Here is a 19006-nt window from a genome sequence, read left to right on the forward strand (position 1 = left end):
CCGGGCGGAGCGGTGCAGGGTGGAGTGGGTCACGGCTGCAGTCATTGTTGTTCTGGCCGACAGACTTCCTGTTCCAGGCAGCAGCTACAGTATGATGACGCCCGTCACCACGACAACACATCTGCGTGCAAACTGGACAGGAACACACACACATGCACACACTCATATACTCACACACACACTTATATATGCACGCACAGTCGCACACACACACACACACACACACACATATGCTGCTCATTCATATTTGATCTTGTGCAGAGATTTTCTACCTGTAGCGGTGCTTCATCATTTCTTTCCACACACATATAATTACACACATTGATTTGCACTTTTGCACACACACACACACACACACACACACACACACACACACACACAGACACACACAGCCTTGGCCTGGATAACCTGCAGTCTGATGCTGTATTTAAACCAGATGAGCAGAGACCTGTAAAGCCTTTGATTATGAGCCACTGCAGAGACTCACACACACAGACAGACACACACACACACACACACACACACAGACACACACGTTCCAGCTGCAGCTACATGGACAAACTCACTGTGTTTCTGTGTGTGTCTGTGTGTGTGTGTGCAGCTCTGTAAACATCCACAACACGTCATAAACCACTGACACTTTTAAACACTCCCAAACGTCTGTGTGTGTGTGTGTGTGTGTGTGTGTGTGTGTGATGTAGTATTTTTAGCGGCTGCAGAGTGAAAGCAGCTCGTTGTGATCATCAGAGCAGATGTTGTGATTTCAGTCTCGTCTGCTTCACTTTAGACCAACAGAAACTAAACGATGTGATTGGACAGAAACGTCCCCGTGTCTCTGCAGCAGCAGCAGCGCACGTCCTGACCACTGTGACTGTGATCTGTCGTCTCCATGGCAACACAAGCCCGATGGTGCTGACGGTGCACCTTTTCTACCTTTATCAGCTTCAGCAGCTCCTGTGATTTGGATTTTGCACTTTTGCACGGTTTTGTCCTTAGAGGTTTTATCTGCTTGTTAATACACACGTGCATCACGGTTTCTATCTGTATTCTGTTCTGTTATATAAATATATATTTATATTTCTGACATTTCCTTCGATAAGCTGCTGCAGCTGCTTCCTGCAGGTTTCTGGCTTTCTGAGTGACTTTAACTCACCTGTGTGATGCAGAGAAACAGATTTATACTGTAACGACATGCAGGCTCATGAGATCTGCACATCGTCAACACAACCAGATGAAGAAATAGAAACAAACGAGTCTTATCTGTAAGAGATGAAAACCTGCAGCTCCTGCAGTCTGAGTTTGGTCATATTGTGATTTCAGGTTGTGATTAATTGTGCAGCTTTAATCTTTAGTTTTTTATTTACTTGTTTTTATTTAGTGCATTTTATTTAACTCAATAATTTCTCGTACGTCACTCATCTTCTTTCTTTCAATGGTCTTTTTATTGATGACAGAGTATAAGACAATCACTGTACAGGTAAAAAACATTTTAGATTTTTTGTACAACATCCACCCGTGACACAACACAACCCCCTGTCCAAACATCCGAACACGTATACAGCCACTGACATACAGTAAACTTGAAAATAGTTTACTTATTGTTGAAGGTTCCTCATAGAATACCAAAAAGGGGCGCCATATCTTGTAGAATTTGTTCTCTGATCCCCGAATAGTGTATCTAATCTTCTCTAGATTCATGCAGGATATCATGTCTCTGAGCCAGTGTGAATAGGAAGGAGGAGCTGGGTCCCTCCACTTGAGTGAAATAGATTGTCGGGTTAGTAAAGAGGCAAAAGCCAGAAAGTTGAGCATAACTTTAGGTAAATTCAAATCTGAGGCAATGCCAAAAATGCCAGTCAAGGGATTGGGTTGATTCGATGAGGAAGGATTTCTGATAAAGCATGGAAGACCGATGTCCAAAAGTTATCTAAAGAAGGACATGTCCAGTACATGTGGTAGAGTGAGGCAGGTGCGCCTTTACATTTATCACATGTAGGGTCAACATCAGGATACATACGCGCTCATTTTGTTTTTGATATGTGAATACGATGCACTACTTTAAATTGCAAAAGTGCATGTCGGGAACACATGGAAGAGGAGTGTATCCGATCAAGCACAGAGTCCCATATGTCCTCTGTAAAGGTATAATTGTACGTCACTCATCTTGAATGGTTCCTGCTTTAACCGAGTCTCATTGAGGTCTTTGAATGCATCAGGAGCTAATTCAACAACATAAAAGCTCTTATAGAGTTAATAAATCCTAACAGAGAGACGTTTTTCTCTCTCTCCCGTTGTGTTTGTTTCTTGTCGCTCTCTGGTTCCTCAGATGTTGTAGTTTCTCTGTGAACTGGTTTGTTGTTATTTTATTTCAGAGTGTTGAAGCTTCTCTGTGATTCTCCTCCAGACTCCGCTGCGTCGCTCTCAAACACAAACCCTCATTTTCACTATTTCCCACCCAACCCCCCACACACCCTCAGTCATGTCACACCAGCTACCCCCCCCCAGGCTTTTGGATTTACCAAAGTCATGTGTGTGTGTGTGTGTGTGTGTGTGTGTGTGTGTGTGTGAGTCTCTTTGTGTGGCCGTGTGGGTTTGGCTGCTGCAGCGTCTCAAACCACCGGCCCCTAATTCTCCCTCTGTGGCCCCGAAACTGAATGTCAAGACTTCTCAAACGTTTTCATGTCAGCGACCGACCCACCACACACACATACACAGACAGACAGACCCCCACACACACACCCCTCCCTCCCTCCCCCCTCCAGACTGACGGGAAGCTCCCAGTGGTGAAATCCCGCCGTGAAATTTGGAAAGTCGCTTTGTGGATTTGTTGAAATAGTTTGAGAAACATCAGGACGATGTTTCTGACTTTTATTGACGGAGCCGCTGGTCTGAGGTCAGTGCTGCTTTTCAGCAAGAACAAGAACCAGAGAAAACAAAACAAAAAAACATTTAATTGGTCAGAGATTATGAAATAAAGTCGAGTTAAAGAAGTGACACAGATACAGTAGATCAATATGAATGATAGATAATAATTATATTAATAATCATTCAAGTTATTAGATTTTCCTTTGCTCCTTTGGTTTGATTTAGAAACGATTCTGACTCTTTAATCGATCAGTGAATCTATAAAGTGACGATGTGAAAACTGAGTGAGGTGTGTTTTGTTGTTTTTTTTGTCCTGTGACTTAAAGGGATAGTTCAACATTTTGGCGAATTAGCCCATTGCCATAATCCCCTATAGTTTTAGGAGGAGAACGTTACCAGACAGAGTTGTTTTAGAGGGAAATTCATGCAAAACCAGCTGATGCACGTTGCCTTCAGGGACAGTTTTTCATGAAGCAGTCTCTGTGTTTCCCTCTAAAACAACTCTGTGTGGTAACGTTGTGTTATTATCTCATAGCGTGGTGAATGTGCAGCTCACAACTTGTCCACCAGAGCGTTGTGGAGTTGTTGGATTGTGTATTTGATGAGTTTGATGATGAGGGAAACCAAGAAATCCCATAATGAGCCTCCTCTGTAGCGTAGCTCTGAGCAGCTCATGGCTCTGCTCCACCGTTCTAAAAACAGCTTGCACCGACAATTAAAGGTAACGAACCTACTGCTATGACTATAGGGATTATGGCAATGGGCCAATTCGCCAAAATGTCGAACTATCCCTTTAAAAAAAAAACTAATATATTCAGTTTAAATGCAGCAAATTCTTACATTTGTGAATCTTATTGATTATAGATATTGATCACTGGCATCTAAAACTCCTCGTAGCTCTGGACCGGGCCGAGCTTTGAGAACCAGTGTGTGTGCGTGTGTGTTTGAAACAGTAGCATCAGATTGTGTGTTGTGTAGTGTTGTGTTGTGTTGTGGGCCCTCTGGTCCGGTGGAAGTGGAGTCTGGTTGTGTTTTTACTGTCGGGTGGCTGCTTCTATTGTCGGCACAAGATGGCTACAGGCCTCCGCTGTGACAAGTGTGTGTGTGTGTGTGTGTGTGTCAGTGAGTAATGTGGCCAGACAAGTGAAGTTGTGTGTGTGTGTGTGTGTGTGTGTGTGTGTGTGTGTGTGTGTGTGTGTGTGTGTGTGTGTGTGTGTGTGTGTGTGTGTGTGTGTGTGTGTGTGTGTGTGTGTGTGTGTGTGTGTGTGTGTGTGTGTGTGTGTGTGTGTGTGTGTGTGTGTGTGTGTGTGTGTGTGTGTTGAAGTGCAGGTTGTGTTGTACTCTATAGTCTGTGTGTTTCTGTGTGTTGTCGACTCAGCCTTTTCCAGCCCCTTATACTCGTCGAACCCTCTAATCCCCATAATCCCCTCCTCCCCCTCCTCTTTTTTCCTCCTCCCTCGTTTCTCTCGTCTCTCTTCCTGTCTCCCACTCCTCTCTTATCTCTGCTCATCCCTCCCTCCCTCCCTCCCTCTCTCTCTCGCTCTCGCTGCTAAATGTAGCTGCAGCGTCGCCTCCGTTTGTCGTCACAGAGATCGAGTGTGTGGTGTATTTCTGACCCGCTGTATATTCCTGTACCTCCTCCTCTTCCTGTGTTTCCTCTTCTTCCTTTTTTATTCCTTCATTAGTGATGCATTAAAGGACAATTCCGGGCAAATTCAACTATTTTCCTAACATTTCAGGTCTAAAAGAAGGAATCTGTAGATTTTCAGTTTAATTTCTCCTGTTTTGCGGTAGTTGCGTCTGTCCCCGCGTCGCCACGGCAGCGATGAATGGGAGCGGATGTAAGTTCTGCTGCTTAGGCTGTTTCCATCCCTCAAAGCCACAGACAGCGTCAGATGGCGACTCAAACATGCAGCCAGAAGTTTATTTACTTCAACAAGCCGACATGTTTGTAAAACTAGATCTAATTCAAAGTCTGGCGGAGTCGAGACCCAAGTTGACGCTCGGTGTGTTCAGGTGCAGTGGGAAGCTCCCGTTTGTGTCATAAACACAGGAATATCAACTCTTTACTTGCTTGAAGTGAATAATAAACTTCTGGGTGCATGTTTGAGTCGCCATCTGACGCTGTCTGTGGCTTTGAGGGATGTAAACAGCCTAAGCAGCAGAACTTCAATCCACTTCAATTAAACTGAAAATCTTCAGATTCCTTCTTTTAGACCTAAAATGTTGGGAAAATACAGCCCCGAGGTGAATTTGCCCGAAATTGTCCTTTAAAAGTCAGTCGGCCAATCAGTTAACGAGCTTCTATCTCCATCTCTGTGTTGCAGGCGGTGGAGCGGGAGCAGGTGGACGGCATCCAGCCCAAGCTGCAGCACGTCAACGCCGTGGGTCAGGGTCTGATCCAGAGCGCCGCCAAACACACGGACACGCAGGCGCTGGAGCACGACCTGGAGACCACCAACCTCCGCTGGAACTCGCTCAACAAACGGGTAAAAAAAACTATTAAAAAACAAAACGGTAACACTTTACTTATTCATAAGATTGACATAACAGCTGTCATAAACATCAATGAATACTTACGACAGCTGTTGTTAAGTGTCATTCGGTAAGTTATGTCACTTTTGATGCAAAGTTGACATTGTTTGAGATGTTTTTGTTATGAGAACTTGACATAAAGACAATTTAAACTGTCATACAGGGCCGTTGCTAGGAATTCTGGGCCCCCTTAAAGAATACTAAAGTGGGCCCCTCCCCCCAACTTTTCCTTTTTTTTTTCTTTTTTTCTTTTTATTATTATTATTATTATTTTCTTTTATTTTATTTTATCTATTATCGTTTTTTATTTAGCCTTCTTTGTTTTGATGCTAATGCAGCATTACACTGCAAAAACTCAAGTATCTTAGCAAGAATATTTGTCTTATTTCTAGTCAAAATGTCATTTCTAGTCAAAACAAATCTCATTCTACTTAAAATAAGACACATCATATTAAAAGCAGCTTGTTTTTAGACACTTTTTACTTCTTTCAAGCAGATTTTCACTTGAAATAAGTAGAAAAAATCTGATAGTGGAGCAAGTTTTTCTTCCTTATTACAAGCACAAAAAACTTACTTTCACTGGCAGATTTTTCTATTTATTGTGAATCTAAGTGAAAATGATCTAAAAACAAGTTAATTTTTAGGTAATGAGTCTTATTTTAAGTGGAAAGAGATTAGTTTTGACTAGAAATGAGACATTTGGACAAGAAATAAGACATATTCTTGGAAAGATGTTGAGTTTTTACAGTGTACTATGAGTATTAGTCAGGGTCTTACGCAGAATAAATCAGTCATACAAAGATAGCAGACCAAAACTTTAAAAATGATGACTAGTTCTCATAACAAGGACATCTCAAATAATGTCAACTTTGCATCAAAAGTGACATAACTTACCGAATGACACTTAACGACAGCTGTCATAAGTATTCATTGATGTTTATGACAGCTGTTATGTCATGGTTATGACAGTGTTATGTCAATCTGATGAATACCTATTCAAGTAAAGAGTTACCAAAAAAACTCAACGTGAAGCCAAAAAACAAAACAAAAAATCCAACATGGCCTCTCCAGTTTCCTGCAGCTTCACTCACCTGAATTATTTCTCTCTCCTTCAGGTTGCAGAGCGGATCGCCCAGCTGCAGGAAGCCCTGTTGCATTGTGGGAAATTCCAGGATGCTCTGGAGCCGCTGCTGAGCTGGCTGAGCGACACGGAGGAGCTGGTGGCCAATCAGAAGCCTCCGTCCGCAGAATACCGCGTGGTCAAGGCCCAGATCCAAGAACAGAAGGTACGACGGAGGTGTCGAATAAAAAAAACCCCAAAAAAACAACTTTAATAAATTAACAAACAGATATAAGAGGGAGCTGGAAGAGATTTACAAGAAAAAACTAGAAAACTTGTGATTAAAAAACTGAAATATGAGAAAATAACTGGACTAAGATAACTAATATTTCCTAAAAACGCCCTGAAGCTGCTTCACACAGTCACAGGTCCTTTCTCACTCTGTAACAGAGCAGCTGAGAATAAAGATGAGTTTGAGGAATAAAAATATTATTAAATTATCTCTGATCAGATCAAGGAGAATAAAAATGATGTGATTCAGAAGAAAAGGGGCGGTAGGGTGATTATTTTAACTTCTAATAAAGAAAACAGTGAGCTGCGTCATGTCACTGCTGCAGCTCAGTGAGGACTCGTGTTGAAGAGTTGATGTTTCCTCATATTTTCCATTTTGGGGGATTTTTTAAAGCTCTGATCGTCAGACACAAAGTTTCCTGACGGATCAACTGAAGCAGATTTGAATTTATTTTTTCACTTTTTTTTTATTTTTCTGGATAATTTTATTTTCCAAACATTGTTGTTGTGTGAGAACTGAGAAAGTATTTTTTCCGTTTGCTGTAAATGTGTTGGACTTTGTTTGATTTACGTCCTCGGTGTCCTTTAACCACAAACAATGGACACACACACACACACACAGACACACACACACACACACAAAGGCGATGATCCGTCTGCCTGGCATCCGAACCGTCCCAGTTGACCGTCTGCCAGTCAGACTGGCATAAAAACAGACACACACACACACACAGAGACACACACACACACACACACATGCATGGTGGGTTCGTATTGTTTTCAGACACACTCACAGTTTTCCCTGTTTATCCAACACACACTTCCTGTGTTTGTGCACATGAGAGAGCTGCAGCCTCGGCCAACGATCAATCACACGTGTTTACATCCGTGACGGAGAAAGAGAGAGAGGGAGGGTGTGTGTGTGTGTGTGTGTGTGTGTGTGTGTGTGTGTGAATAAAAGTTTGTCCCGTTAAAGGGATAGTTCAACATTCTTGGTCGGTGCAAGTTCGATATTTGCAGCGTAAAAGTGGGATGAGATGAGCATTTTACAAAACAGAAACAAGTGGTGGAATCAGCTGATAACTACTCTAACCTACTTTATTAACATACTGGGCCCAAAAATACAAAAAAAAATCTGGTAAAGTGAAAAAATAACTAATAAATTAATAAATAATTGTCATTAAAAAAAAAAAGATACCAAACGTGCATAGTGAATATTTTTATATTATGTAGTATGTAAAGGTAAAAATTAAACGTATTCAGAAGTAACCAAAACAAACCCAGACCTCATTAATGAGGCTTATTGTTACATATCATATACAAACAAACACATACTGTGAGATAGATAGATAGATAGATAGATAGATAGATAGATAGATAGATAGATAGATAGATAGATAGATAGATAGATAGATAGATAGATAGATAGATAGATAGATAGATAGATAGAACGATAAATAGAACGATAGATAGAACGATAGATAGATAGATAGATAGATAGATAGATAGATAGATAGAACGATAGATAGAACGATAGATAGAACGATAGATAGATAGATAGATAGATAGATAGATAGATAGATAGATAGATAGATAGATAGATAGATAGATAGATTAAAAAGTTATTAGAACACAAAAATAAATCTGTGGATAAAAGGTGCGTGCAAAAAGGTTAAAGTTAAGGCAAGTCAGGGGTCAGAACCAGTAAATAATAAATAAATACCATAAATAACATTATTACATGCTGTCATATGAAAGCACTGCTATCATGTTGTGTTGCCATGTCGACTGACTGGTCACCACATCTGTCCCCGGCTGCTCCAGCTGCTGCAGCGGTTGCTGGACGACCGGCGGCCGACGGTGGAGATGATCCGGGCCGAGGGAGAGCGGATCGCCGCCACGGCCGAGACCCAGGACCGAGACAAGATCCAGACCCAGCTCCAGAGTCTGGCCGAGAGGTGGAGCGAGCTGCTGGACAAGGCCGGGGCCAGGTCAGTGTCCCGGGGGAGGAGGAGGGGGAGGAGGGGGAGGATGGGAGGGGAGGGGGGGGGAACAAGACGTGACAGATGTTTGAAAACATAATAATGATCAGCTGCTCCGGTGACTTCCTGTTTTCTTGTTTCATCTCCGGGCGCTTTAACAGAGAAGAGTATCATTACCTCTGGTTTGTGTGGTGGACAAGGACACACACACACAGACACACACACACACACACACACACACACACACACACACACACACATACAGGGAGAGAATGTGATGTGGCACGACAAAGACAAATCATAATTGACACGTTGACAGCAGGTCGATGCCTGGAAACCTGCAGCCAAGTGTGATACACAAGACTGTGGAGTTAACACACACACACACACACACACACACACACACATATACAGTCTTCTATATATATATATAGATTAATATATGCTTTTAATATATCATTTTTGTGTGTGTTATACTGTTTTATTGCTGTTTTTAATCTGAATTCCACTCTGACTTTGCTCTATTTTATGATGTATAAAGTCTAAAGTGTCTTTGAGCATCTGTATTCAGTTTCACTTTACTGTAGTTTATTTGAAAAGGGACAAAATAAACATTGTATAAAAAACACACCCGAATTATCTTAAAAATAGTTTTCATCGACTGTCCCTCTGCCAGATTGTACAAGGCAACCTTTAAAAAGAACAACAATGGAATAAAATATTGTACCACATAGGGTAGAACACATACACAAAGTAACTGTCCGTAAATACGTAAAAGCGCTTACAAATAAAATGTAGTATTATTATTATATATATAAATTCACAGTGTGAGATGCTTTGTTTAACACAGACACACACAAACAACACATTTCTTTGATATTTAATAACGTTTCCTTTCCGTTTTTTTTAATAAAGGCGACAGCTGGATGTCACAAAATCAGCAAAAAGCAATAAAATACCAATAAAAGCCTCTTCTTCTTCTTCCTCCTCCTCCTCCTCCTCCTCCTCCTCCTCCCCCCCCCACCTCTCAGGCAGCGACAGTTGGAGGAGCTGCAGGTTCTGGCGCTTCAGTTCCACGAGGCCTTGGAGCCGCTGGGCGAGTGGCTGAGCACCACGGAGCGACGCCTGAGCTCCGCCGAGCCCATGGGAACCCAGACGGCCAAGATCACGCAGCAGATCACCAAGCACAAGGTACACACACACACACACACACACACACCAAACACACACATACCTGGTCCTCTGATGGTTTAAATCAGGTCACCAGGGTGTCGACGTCCCCGAGCGTTCAGGTGTTTGTGCTTCACATGAGGTCGTGGAAATAAAAATAGATGCACAGTCGGATCAGAAGAAAAATATAAATAAAACATACAACGTTCAACCACATGTACCAAACATCCAGATGGATCGAAAAGCCGTTTCTCTCTGTCCCACCTGACAGAATAAGTTAAGTTTATTTTTTTTATTTGTTTATTTCGGGCATGTCAATTTAAATCATCATCATCACACTTCATCTTAGTTCAAATAATACAATACACATGGCCGAAAGGGAAAGCGGGAGAAGCAAAAGCTGATCTAGTCCCACCCCCATTACCCACAGAATAAAATCTTTATCGTGATCTTTTCTTTTCTTTTGCTTTTTACATTTTGACATAACATTCTTTTACTTATGACATTTTGACATAACATGTTACAGCAGTAGGTAGTATACAGAGCTGAAGTCTAGCTCTAGACAGTACGTACGTAAGTAGTAAGTTAAGTTTAGTTAAGTTTACTTTATTGTAACATACAATTACAAGTAATTACAGTGGAATTTGTATGTACCTTTGGTCATTTGCATAACATAAATAGACATAGAAAAAAAATTAAAGAAGAAAGAGAAGGATATTTAAAACCGAAAGAGGTTGGTAGTAATAAATATAATATAATAGTGCAATGGCAAGCAATATAAAAAAGAAGAAAAATAAGTGTATTTTTTATGTTATTAAAATCAAAGTCGATGGATATTTGTATATTATCCAAAGTGCAGTAGTGCATGGAAGTGTATGTGTGTGTGTGTCTGATGGCCTGACGGAAGAAGCTCCGTGTTGGTCTTCAGATGTCTGAATAAAATACAAAACACAAGACAGGGCATTACCTAACGCTAAAATAAAACATATAAACAATGAAGTGCACAACAGATAAGACATGATCTGTTTCAAGTGAGAACATAGAAATTAAAATATAATATATAAAACAGTAGCAGCCTGTGTTGGGTGCTGCTGGTGTTTTTGTGCAAAATGGTCCAACTGAAGGTCATGGGTTCAGACAGCACAGTAGAAACCACAGATGTAGAGTCATAATACAGACATATTAAAGATTCATATTATTATAAGTCACAGTCACGTCTTGATTTATTCATGTTCCCTTCAGTTTCTCATTTTCATCTCAGTTGTTTCAGTTTCTCATCGTTGATGTTTATGATTTCCTGTTTCTCTATGATTTCTCATCTGTCATATTTTGAGTTTTTATTATTTGTCTTTTGTTTTTCTGTTATTTTCCTTTTCTGTTCTCACATCCCTTCATCTTATTTTTAAACACACACACACACACACACGCTCATGCACAAACACATACATACACACACACACTTCCCAGGCGCTCCAAGAGGACGTGTCCTCTCGAGAGGCCGAGGTCGACCGCCTCGAGTCCCTCAGCCAATCGCTGACGCCGCTCAGCTGCGCGGCGGACCGTGATTGGCTGGGGGAGCGCGTGGGCGCGGTGCGGTCGGGCCACTCGGAGCTGGCCGACTGGAGCGGGCGGCGCGCGGCGCTGCTGGAGCAGGCGCTGGCCAACGCTCAGCTGTTCGGCGAGGACGAGGTGGAGGTGCTGAACTGGCTGGCCGAGGTGGCTCAGAGGCTCGGCCAGGTGGCGGTGCACAGCTACCGGCCGCAGCAGCTGGCAGAGCAACACAAACACACTCTGGTAACGACAACTGGAGCTATGCACGCACACAGACACACACAGACAGACAGGACAGGAGGAACACAAGTACACACTGTAGAGAGAGCAGGGTTTACATCATTGGACGGCGAAACTGAATTTTTATACAAGAGAGAGGTGTCGATTCAAATAATTCGCTCATTTGTTCAAAATGCACCTTAAAGGGAAACAGTAGTTCAACATTTAGGCAAATTGGCCCATTGCCATAATCCCTATAGTCATAGCAGCAGTAGGTTCGTTACCTTTATTTGTCGGTGCAAGCTATTTTTAGAACGGCGGAGCAGAGCCGTGAGCTGCTCAGAGCTACGCTACGGAGGCTCCTTATGGGATTTCTTGGTTTCCCTCATCAAACTCATCAAATACACAATCCAACAACTCCACAACTTTTTCCCTCTAAAAGTTGTTTTAGAGGGAAAAACAGAGACTGCTTGATGAAAAACTGCCCCTGAAGGCAACACGCATCAGCGGTTTTAAATGAATTTCCCTCTAAAACAACTCTGTGTGGTAACGTTGTGTTATTATCTTATGGGATTTCTTGGTTTCCCTCATCAAACTCATAAAATACACAACCCAACAACTCCACAACGCTCTGGTGGACAAGTTGTGAGCTGCACATTCACCACGCTATGAGATAATAACACAACGTTACCAGACAGAGTTGTTTTAGAGGGAAAATCATGTAAAACCGCTGATGCGAGTTGCCTTCAGGGACAGTTTTTCATAAACAGTCTCTGTATTTCCCTCTAAAACAACTCTGTCTGGTAACGTTGTGTTATTATCTCATAGTGTGGTGAATGTGCAGCTCACAACTTGTCCACCAGAGCGTTGTGGAGTTGTTGGATTGTGTATTTGATGAGTTTGATGAGGGAAACCAAGAAATCCCATAATGAGCCTCCGTAGCGTAGCTCTGAGCAGCTCACGGCTCTGCTCCTTCGTTCTAAAAATAGCTTGCACCGACAATTAAAGGTAACGAACCTACTGCTATGACTATAGGGATTATGGCAAAATGTTGAACTATCCCTTTAAAGAGATTTCTTTTTCACATGTGTAATCATGGATGAATAAGCTGCTTTATACAAATGTAACTTTATTAGACATTAATCAAAAACAGTGACAGATATTGTCCAGAAAGGCCTTAAACTGTGTTTGGTTTAAAAATACACTGTTAAAAAATCAAATAATAACATTGAAGCAGACGGTTGGTTTATCTTGTGACTGCAGCTGATTCATTTCCAGGAACTGTGGCTCAAAGATCAATGTAAGAAGTTAAAGTTACAGTTGTTTATAAATGTGATAAATCCAGATAAATCCAGGTGTGACTCATTCCTGTGTGTTTCAACCAGAAGCACGTTTTTAATGTGCAACAAACTTTCTGCACACATGTAATATGATAATATTTAATATTATTTAATAAAAAAGAGCAGATTTGAAACACACAAGAGCAGTTTAATGACTCTTTTTCATCTTCCTCTTCCTCCCTCAGTCTCTGAATGAAGAGATCGTGAGCAGGAAGAAAACAGTGGACCAGGCCATCAAGAACGGACAAGCTTTACTCAAACAGACCACAGGTAACATATATATGATGTATAGGACGTGTAGTTTCAGCTACTGTGCAGTCTTTGGTTTGTCTTTTAATAAAACACACAAAACAACACTGTCAAATACACATAAAGACTCACAATTAAAGCAGACATGAACTTAAAATCAACAACTTTTATTAGGAAAAACATGAATGTTAATAAAATGTGTTGGATTTGAAGTTCAAATAAAAAGTTAAAGGGACAACGAGGAGTTTTGGAAAAGCGAAGTGTTTCCACACTACATTTATGAGCCTCCGCGCCGTGAAATTCTTTGACCGGCGCAAGACAGACTCATGTTTTCATTCATCAAGAATTAAAGTCAGAGGTTGGAAGACGATCACATACCGTCGTAGTTCCCACCATAAACGGAGATTCGGCGGCGTTATTCTCATGACTCGCCACGAAACCGAAAGTAAAGAAACGCTGGTCGGCTCGCCCAGCATTTCCACCACCACTAATAATAACAAAATAACCATAGAGACAAAACCATAGATTTATCTAAAATCGAGCCATTAACAAGTGGTAACGTAGATTCATCCACATTAATATCAGACTTTTTATAACCAAATAGAAACTCCTCGTTGTCCCTTTAATAATAAAAAAAACCCGGATAACAAAACTGCAGATGGAAATTAGCTTTAGAACTAAATCTGGCATATTTAGGCTACATATTGTATGTTCATGAATATGCAGCAGGGCCGTTGTATAGGGGAGAAAGGTGATGATAACTCTAGGGGCCCAGCGCCCAGTGGGGCCCATAAAAAACCCCAGTAGTCTAAACTTTGTATGACTGATTTATTCTGCATAAGACCCTGAGTAATACTCATAGTAATGCTGCATTAGCATCAAAACAAAGTAGGCTGAATAAAAAATGATAATACATACTGTATGTAGTCTAAGAAAAAAAGTGGAAAAGTCAGGGGCCCACTTTAGTATTCTTTCAGGGGGGCCAGAATTCCTAGCAACGGCCCTGATATGCAGAGAAAATAAATTAAAGCAGATATCATCGGCACGGCCGTTTCGGCTAATGCTGTGTTCAAGGCAGGCTTTTGAAACCGTAAGTTACAGCTTCAAGTCACAACTACGACTTGGTAGCGTTCCAGGTAACCCGTAGCTCGTGTTTTTACCGTCCTGTTGTCTGTGAAAGTTCCCTATAACGGCCACTCGTAACTTCCGACCCGTGAACTCGTACCAGATCGAACTGGTATGACTTCACAGGAAGGAAAAACACAAAGTACGAGTTTCCTTGAACGCACCATGAGTTAGCAGCCCCCGCCCTTGTCAGGCATCAATTGGTCCTCGTGCTACGTCACCACATTCACGCGCATCCCTTGGCTGCACACACAGCCCTTCATGCCGTTCTCTCCCCTCATTGGATAACACTTGTATCCCACAAGGAAAATTTTCTCCTCGGGTTACAGCAGAGCAGAGTGACGGAGAGACTCGTGTTTAGGCTGAAATACTTCATGTAAGTGATTGCTGACGGAAAATAGGACTATTTAGGACTTATATTGACAAAAACATTCCACTGATATCTGCTTTAAATGAAAATAAATAAATAGATGAATAAAGACGAATTAAATAAAACATAAAGTTTATACCTCTGATGTTTTGTGTTTGTGTGTGTGTGTGTGTGTGTGTGTGTGCAGGCGAGGAGGTTCTCCTGATCCAGGAGAAGCTGGACGGCATCAAGTCGCGCTACGCGGAGATGACGGCGAGCAGCAGCAAGGCGCTCCGCACGCTGGAGCAGGCGCTGCAGCTCGCCACGCGCTTCGCCAGCGCCCACGACGACGTCAACCAGTGGCTGGACGGCGTGGAGGCGGAGCTTAACAACGTGGAGCCCGACGCCTCGCCGGCCTATCAGGACAGACAGAAGGTACTGGGAGGCCACTGTGTCACTGTGTCTGTAGTTGTGTTTCCATCCACCTTTTTTCATTCGCGTTTTCAAAGATTGCGAATAAATACTTGAATGGAAACGCCAGAAATTCGAAAAAAGGCAGTAAATGCACATAAAAGTTTTTACGCTTTGGGGCGGGGTGGATTTGTCAGCGTATCGATTAAAGCAGAAGTAAGCGATCCAGTCGTTTTCGCTAATGCTGCGTTCCAGGCAGGCTTTTGAAACCGTAAATTACAGCTTCAAGTCACAACTTACGACTTTGTAGCGTTTCAGGCAACCCACTCGTGTTTCTCCGACCTGTTTTACCTGTGAAAGTCACTATAACGGCCACTCGTAACTTCTGACCCGTGAACTCGAACCAGATCGAACTGGTACGACTTCACAGGTCGGAAAAACACGAGTTACGAGTTGCCCTGAACGCACCATAACGTCTTGTCAGCCGATGGAGTTAGCAGCCCCCGCCCTCGTCATGGATCTATTGGTCCTCGTCCCTACGTCACCACATTCAGGCGCATCCCTTGGCTGCACACACAGAGAGGACTGCCCCTTTATGCCGTTCTCTCTCCTCATTGGATAAAGGTTGTAGGATACAAGGAAAGTTTTCTCCTGGGCTCAGAGCAGAGCAGAGTGACTGACAGACCCGTGTTTCAGACCAAACACTCTATAGAAGTGATTGCTGTCGGAAGATACAACTATTTAAGACTTAGATTAACACAAATATATCACTTACTTCTGCTTTAAATGAAAATGTGACTTTTTGTTATGGAAACAGATTATGCGAATTGAGGCAGAGTTTGTGGGTGAAGAGCTGCTGGACTGCGTCTATAGTCTATATATATATAGGAATATAGGAAAGTCCGTAAATTGAGTCTCAACTGAGTGTCAACTGTGACGTAATCTCACGGTGCACTCCTCCTAATCGCAAAACACTAATGAATGGAAACGGTCATAAATTCGCATTTGGTTTTTGAGCATTTTCACAAAATCCGCTCTTAAATTCGATACATTTGGATGGAAACCCAGCTTGTGTGTGTGTGTTTATGTCACACATAACACTCGTTGCCTCCAGGTGTATTATTAACTCTGAGTCACTGAGCGTCAGACTCAACATCCTCCTTCACATCTGCTCTGGTTTCCACAACACATGTTTCACACTTCTTCTTCTTCTTCCTCCTCTGTGTCTTTTACTTTGTGCGTTCAGTCGTGATTGAACGACAAAACTTTACCGACTGAATCAGACACATTTTTCCACTTTAATTAAGGGGGGGGAGACACTACAGGTGAATAGGGTAACATTTTTAACTAACAGATATCACCATGAAACTTCCCAAGTTTATCACTCACATTAAGACAAATATTTTTTGTATTACAAGTTTTGTCAAATTGTATGTTTAAATTATGTAAATGAGGCAATATCTAGTTAAATATGCGCAAATTTGCATACATTTCCAGAACCAAAATCTGAACAATGGATAAAGCTACTTTCAAAATTCTTGTTTTATTTTGTTGACATATTAGAGTCAGAAGTTTTTACAGAGGAGGATTCTGGATATCTCTTTTTATCACTTTGTAAATGAGAAAATACTGTCACCAGCCCTAAAAAAATCCAATATCGCCATGTTTTTAGGAATAAAATGTTGTAGGTTTGGTGTCTGTAAGTGCTGCTGAAGCTCAGAGTCTGAGGAAAAACTCACTTTAAAGACTTGTACTGTAAAATTCCATAGATTTGTTAATGTAAATCGTACTTTTACGATTGGTTTTCGGATACAGAGAGAACTTTACAATGATACCTGACATGACATGGGTCAGACAACAGACACAGCAGCACAGTTTGTCACAATAGCTGTTAACTTTTGGTAAATTTAAGAGAAATCTACTGACGAAAGGAAAGAAAATGAAGTGAAACAAAAACCTTAATGTGGATTTTCTACCATTTCTTTTGACTTTTCTGAAAGAAAACATGTTAAGGAAGAAAAATAGCCCAACAAAGCAGTGTTTTTGCCTGTTAGTGTCTCGCCTTAAAAAAAAAACGAACCAACAACTACTTTATTTCCCTGATTTGTTGACAGCTCCCGTCTGCGATGACATTTTCAGTCGTTCCAACATCAACCTCCCACCGACGAGTTACCATGGAAACATTGATTTTTTTGTGGGGGAAAAGCCATTGAGAGGATTATTGCCATTTAATCAGTCGCTGCACAATGACATTTGCAGCATTTTACCGTTTAATACACTTCTTCCACTGCAGACACAAAAAACCAAAGAAAAACCTGAGTCACTTGTTGCTGGATTAGTCAAGTTAATTACTTTTTATTTAACACTCGTATGTGAAGTTTCTCTGTGATTCTTAATCCTTCACTTCCTCTTCCAATAAAACTTTATTGTCTTGGACAGACAGGTGTTTATAAACCTGTTATTATTGTAACAAGCTGTGTTACAGCATAAAGAAGAAAAAGAAAAGAAAAAGAGAAAAGAGAAAAGAGTGCATATAAGGACATTTTAAAAAAAAAAAATCTAAAATCAATTGCACATTATTGCCATTTAATCTGTCGCTGCACAATGACATTTGCAGCATTTTACCGTTTAATACACTTCTTCCACTGCAGACACAGAAAAACAAAGAAAAACCTGAGTCACTTGTTGCTGGATTAGTCAAATTAATTACTTTTTATTTAACAGTTTATTTAAAAAGTCTTCAGGATTTTCTCTGTGACTCTTAATCCTTCACTTCCTCTTCCAATAAAACTTTATTGTCTTGGACAGACAGGTGTTTCTAACCCTGTTATTACTGTATCAAACTGTGTTACAGCAGATAAAAGAGATAAAAAAGAAAAGAGTGCATGTAAGGAAATAAAAAAAAATCTAAAATCAATTGCACATGAAGATAAAGCAAAAAAAACAGAAGTGCAGAACAATAAAACCCATGATTGTCTTGTGGTTCAGGAGCTGAAGAAGGTGTCGGCGGAGAAGCGTCTGGTTCTGGACACGGTCAACGAGGTGGGCAGCGCCCTGCTGGACCTGGTGCCGTGGCGAGCCCGCGAGGGCCTGGACCGCCTGGTCGCCGACGCCAACCAGCGCTATCGCCAGGCCGACGAGACCATCACTCAGCGCGTGCAGCTGGTGCAAGCCGCCATCCAGAGGTCACAGCAGGTACTGCAGCAGCCGGATCCATGAATGTGTGAATGATGTGGATGTTTTAACTCCAGTGAGCGTAGTGGTGTAGTCTAATGTTGTGTAGTGGGTAAACTGCTTTTTAGGTGGTAAACTGTTCATACTTGATCACATAGACCGCTGGTTCTCTAACTGTTTTATATTAAGGACCCTAAAACTGACACAAATTAGACCACGCACCCCCATCGGACAACATTTTGAAGCAAGCACCAGAAATACGCAAACAATCAATGTACGTTTAAATTACATGCGTACATTTTTGAAAGATTATAGAGACATTTCTGGAAAAAAATTGCAATTTTTTTGAAAAATCTGGTAAAATTTCTCAGAAAAAGTGGTAAAATTTCTAAAAAAAATAATAATAATAAGATTTTAGAAGAAACTGGTAAAATTTATCAAAGAAATTCTAGGAAAAGTGGTCAAAAGTCAAACAATAATAAAAAAAAAAGTGGTAAAAGTAAAAAAAAATAGTATATAGTAAATAGTAAAAGGTTTTTTTCTTTAATTGAGAAGAAACTGGTAAAATTACTCAAGAATTCTAGAAAAAGTGGTAAAATTTTTCAAAATGTTGTAGAAAAATGTGATAAAATCTCTCAAAAAAAAGGGGGGGGGGCAAACAATAATACAAAAGGGAAAGAACAGA

At 41.2% G+C, this 19006-nt stretch overlaps 1 protein-coding gene across 19 annotated transcripts in view; it reads left to right on the forward strand.

The window, feature by feature from the left end:
• LOC146977887 (microtubule-actin cross-linking factor 1-like) overlaps nucleotides 1–19006 on the forward strand; it is a 356186-nt gene that overhangs the window by 283508 nt on the left and 53672 nt on the right. For 18 of the 19 annotated variants that reach the window (XM_085790655.1, XM_085790669.1, XM_085790650.1 and 15 more), the window contains 8 exons: nucleotides 5193–5354; nucleotides 6516–6686; nucleotides 8576–8742; nucleotides 9765–9924; nucleotides 11371–11697; nucleotides 13199–13283; nucleotides 14945–15171; nucleotides 18136–18342. In XM_085790655.1, coding sequence (XP_085646781.1) covers nucleotides 5193–5354; nucleotides 6516–6686; nucleotides 8576–8742; nucleotides 9765–9924; nucleotides 11371–11697; nucleotides 13199–13283; nucleotides 14945–15171; nucleotides 18136–18342 — 1506 coding nt within the window. The remainder of the gene's footprint in view (nucleotides 1–5192; nucleotides 5355–6515; nucleotides 6687–8575; nucleotides 8743–9764; nucleotides 9925–11370; nucleotides 11698–13198; nucleotides 13284–14944; nucleotides 15172–18135; nucleotides 18343–19006) is intronic. The other variant, XM_085790668.1, reaches the window with a different exon arrangement.

The sequence above is a fragment of the Trachurus japonicus genome, chromosome 11 (genome assembly GCF_045865225.1).
Source record: "Trachurus japonicus isolate A0001 chromosome 11, Traja_1.0".
Classification (NCBI taxonomy): domain Eukaryota; kingdom Metazoa; phylum Chordata; class Actinopteri; order Carangiformes; family Carangidae; genus Trachurus; species Trachurus japonicus.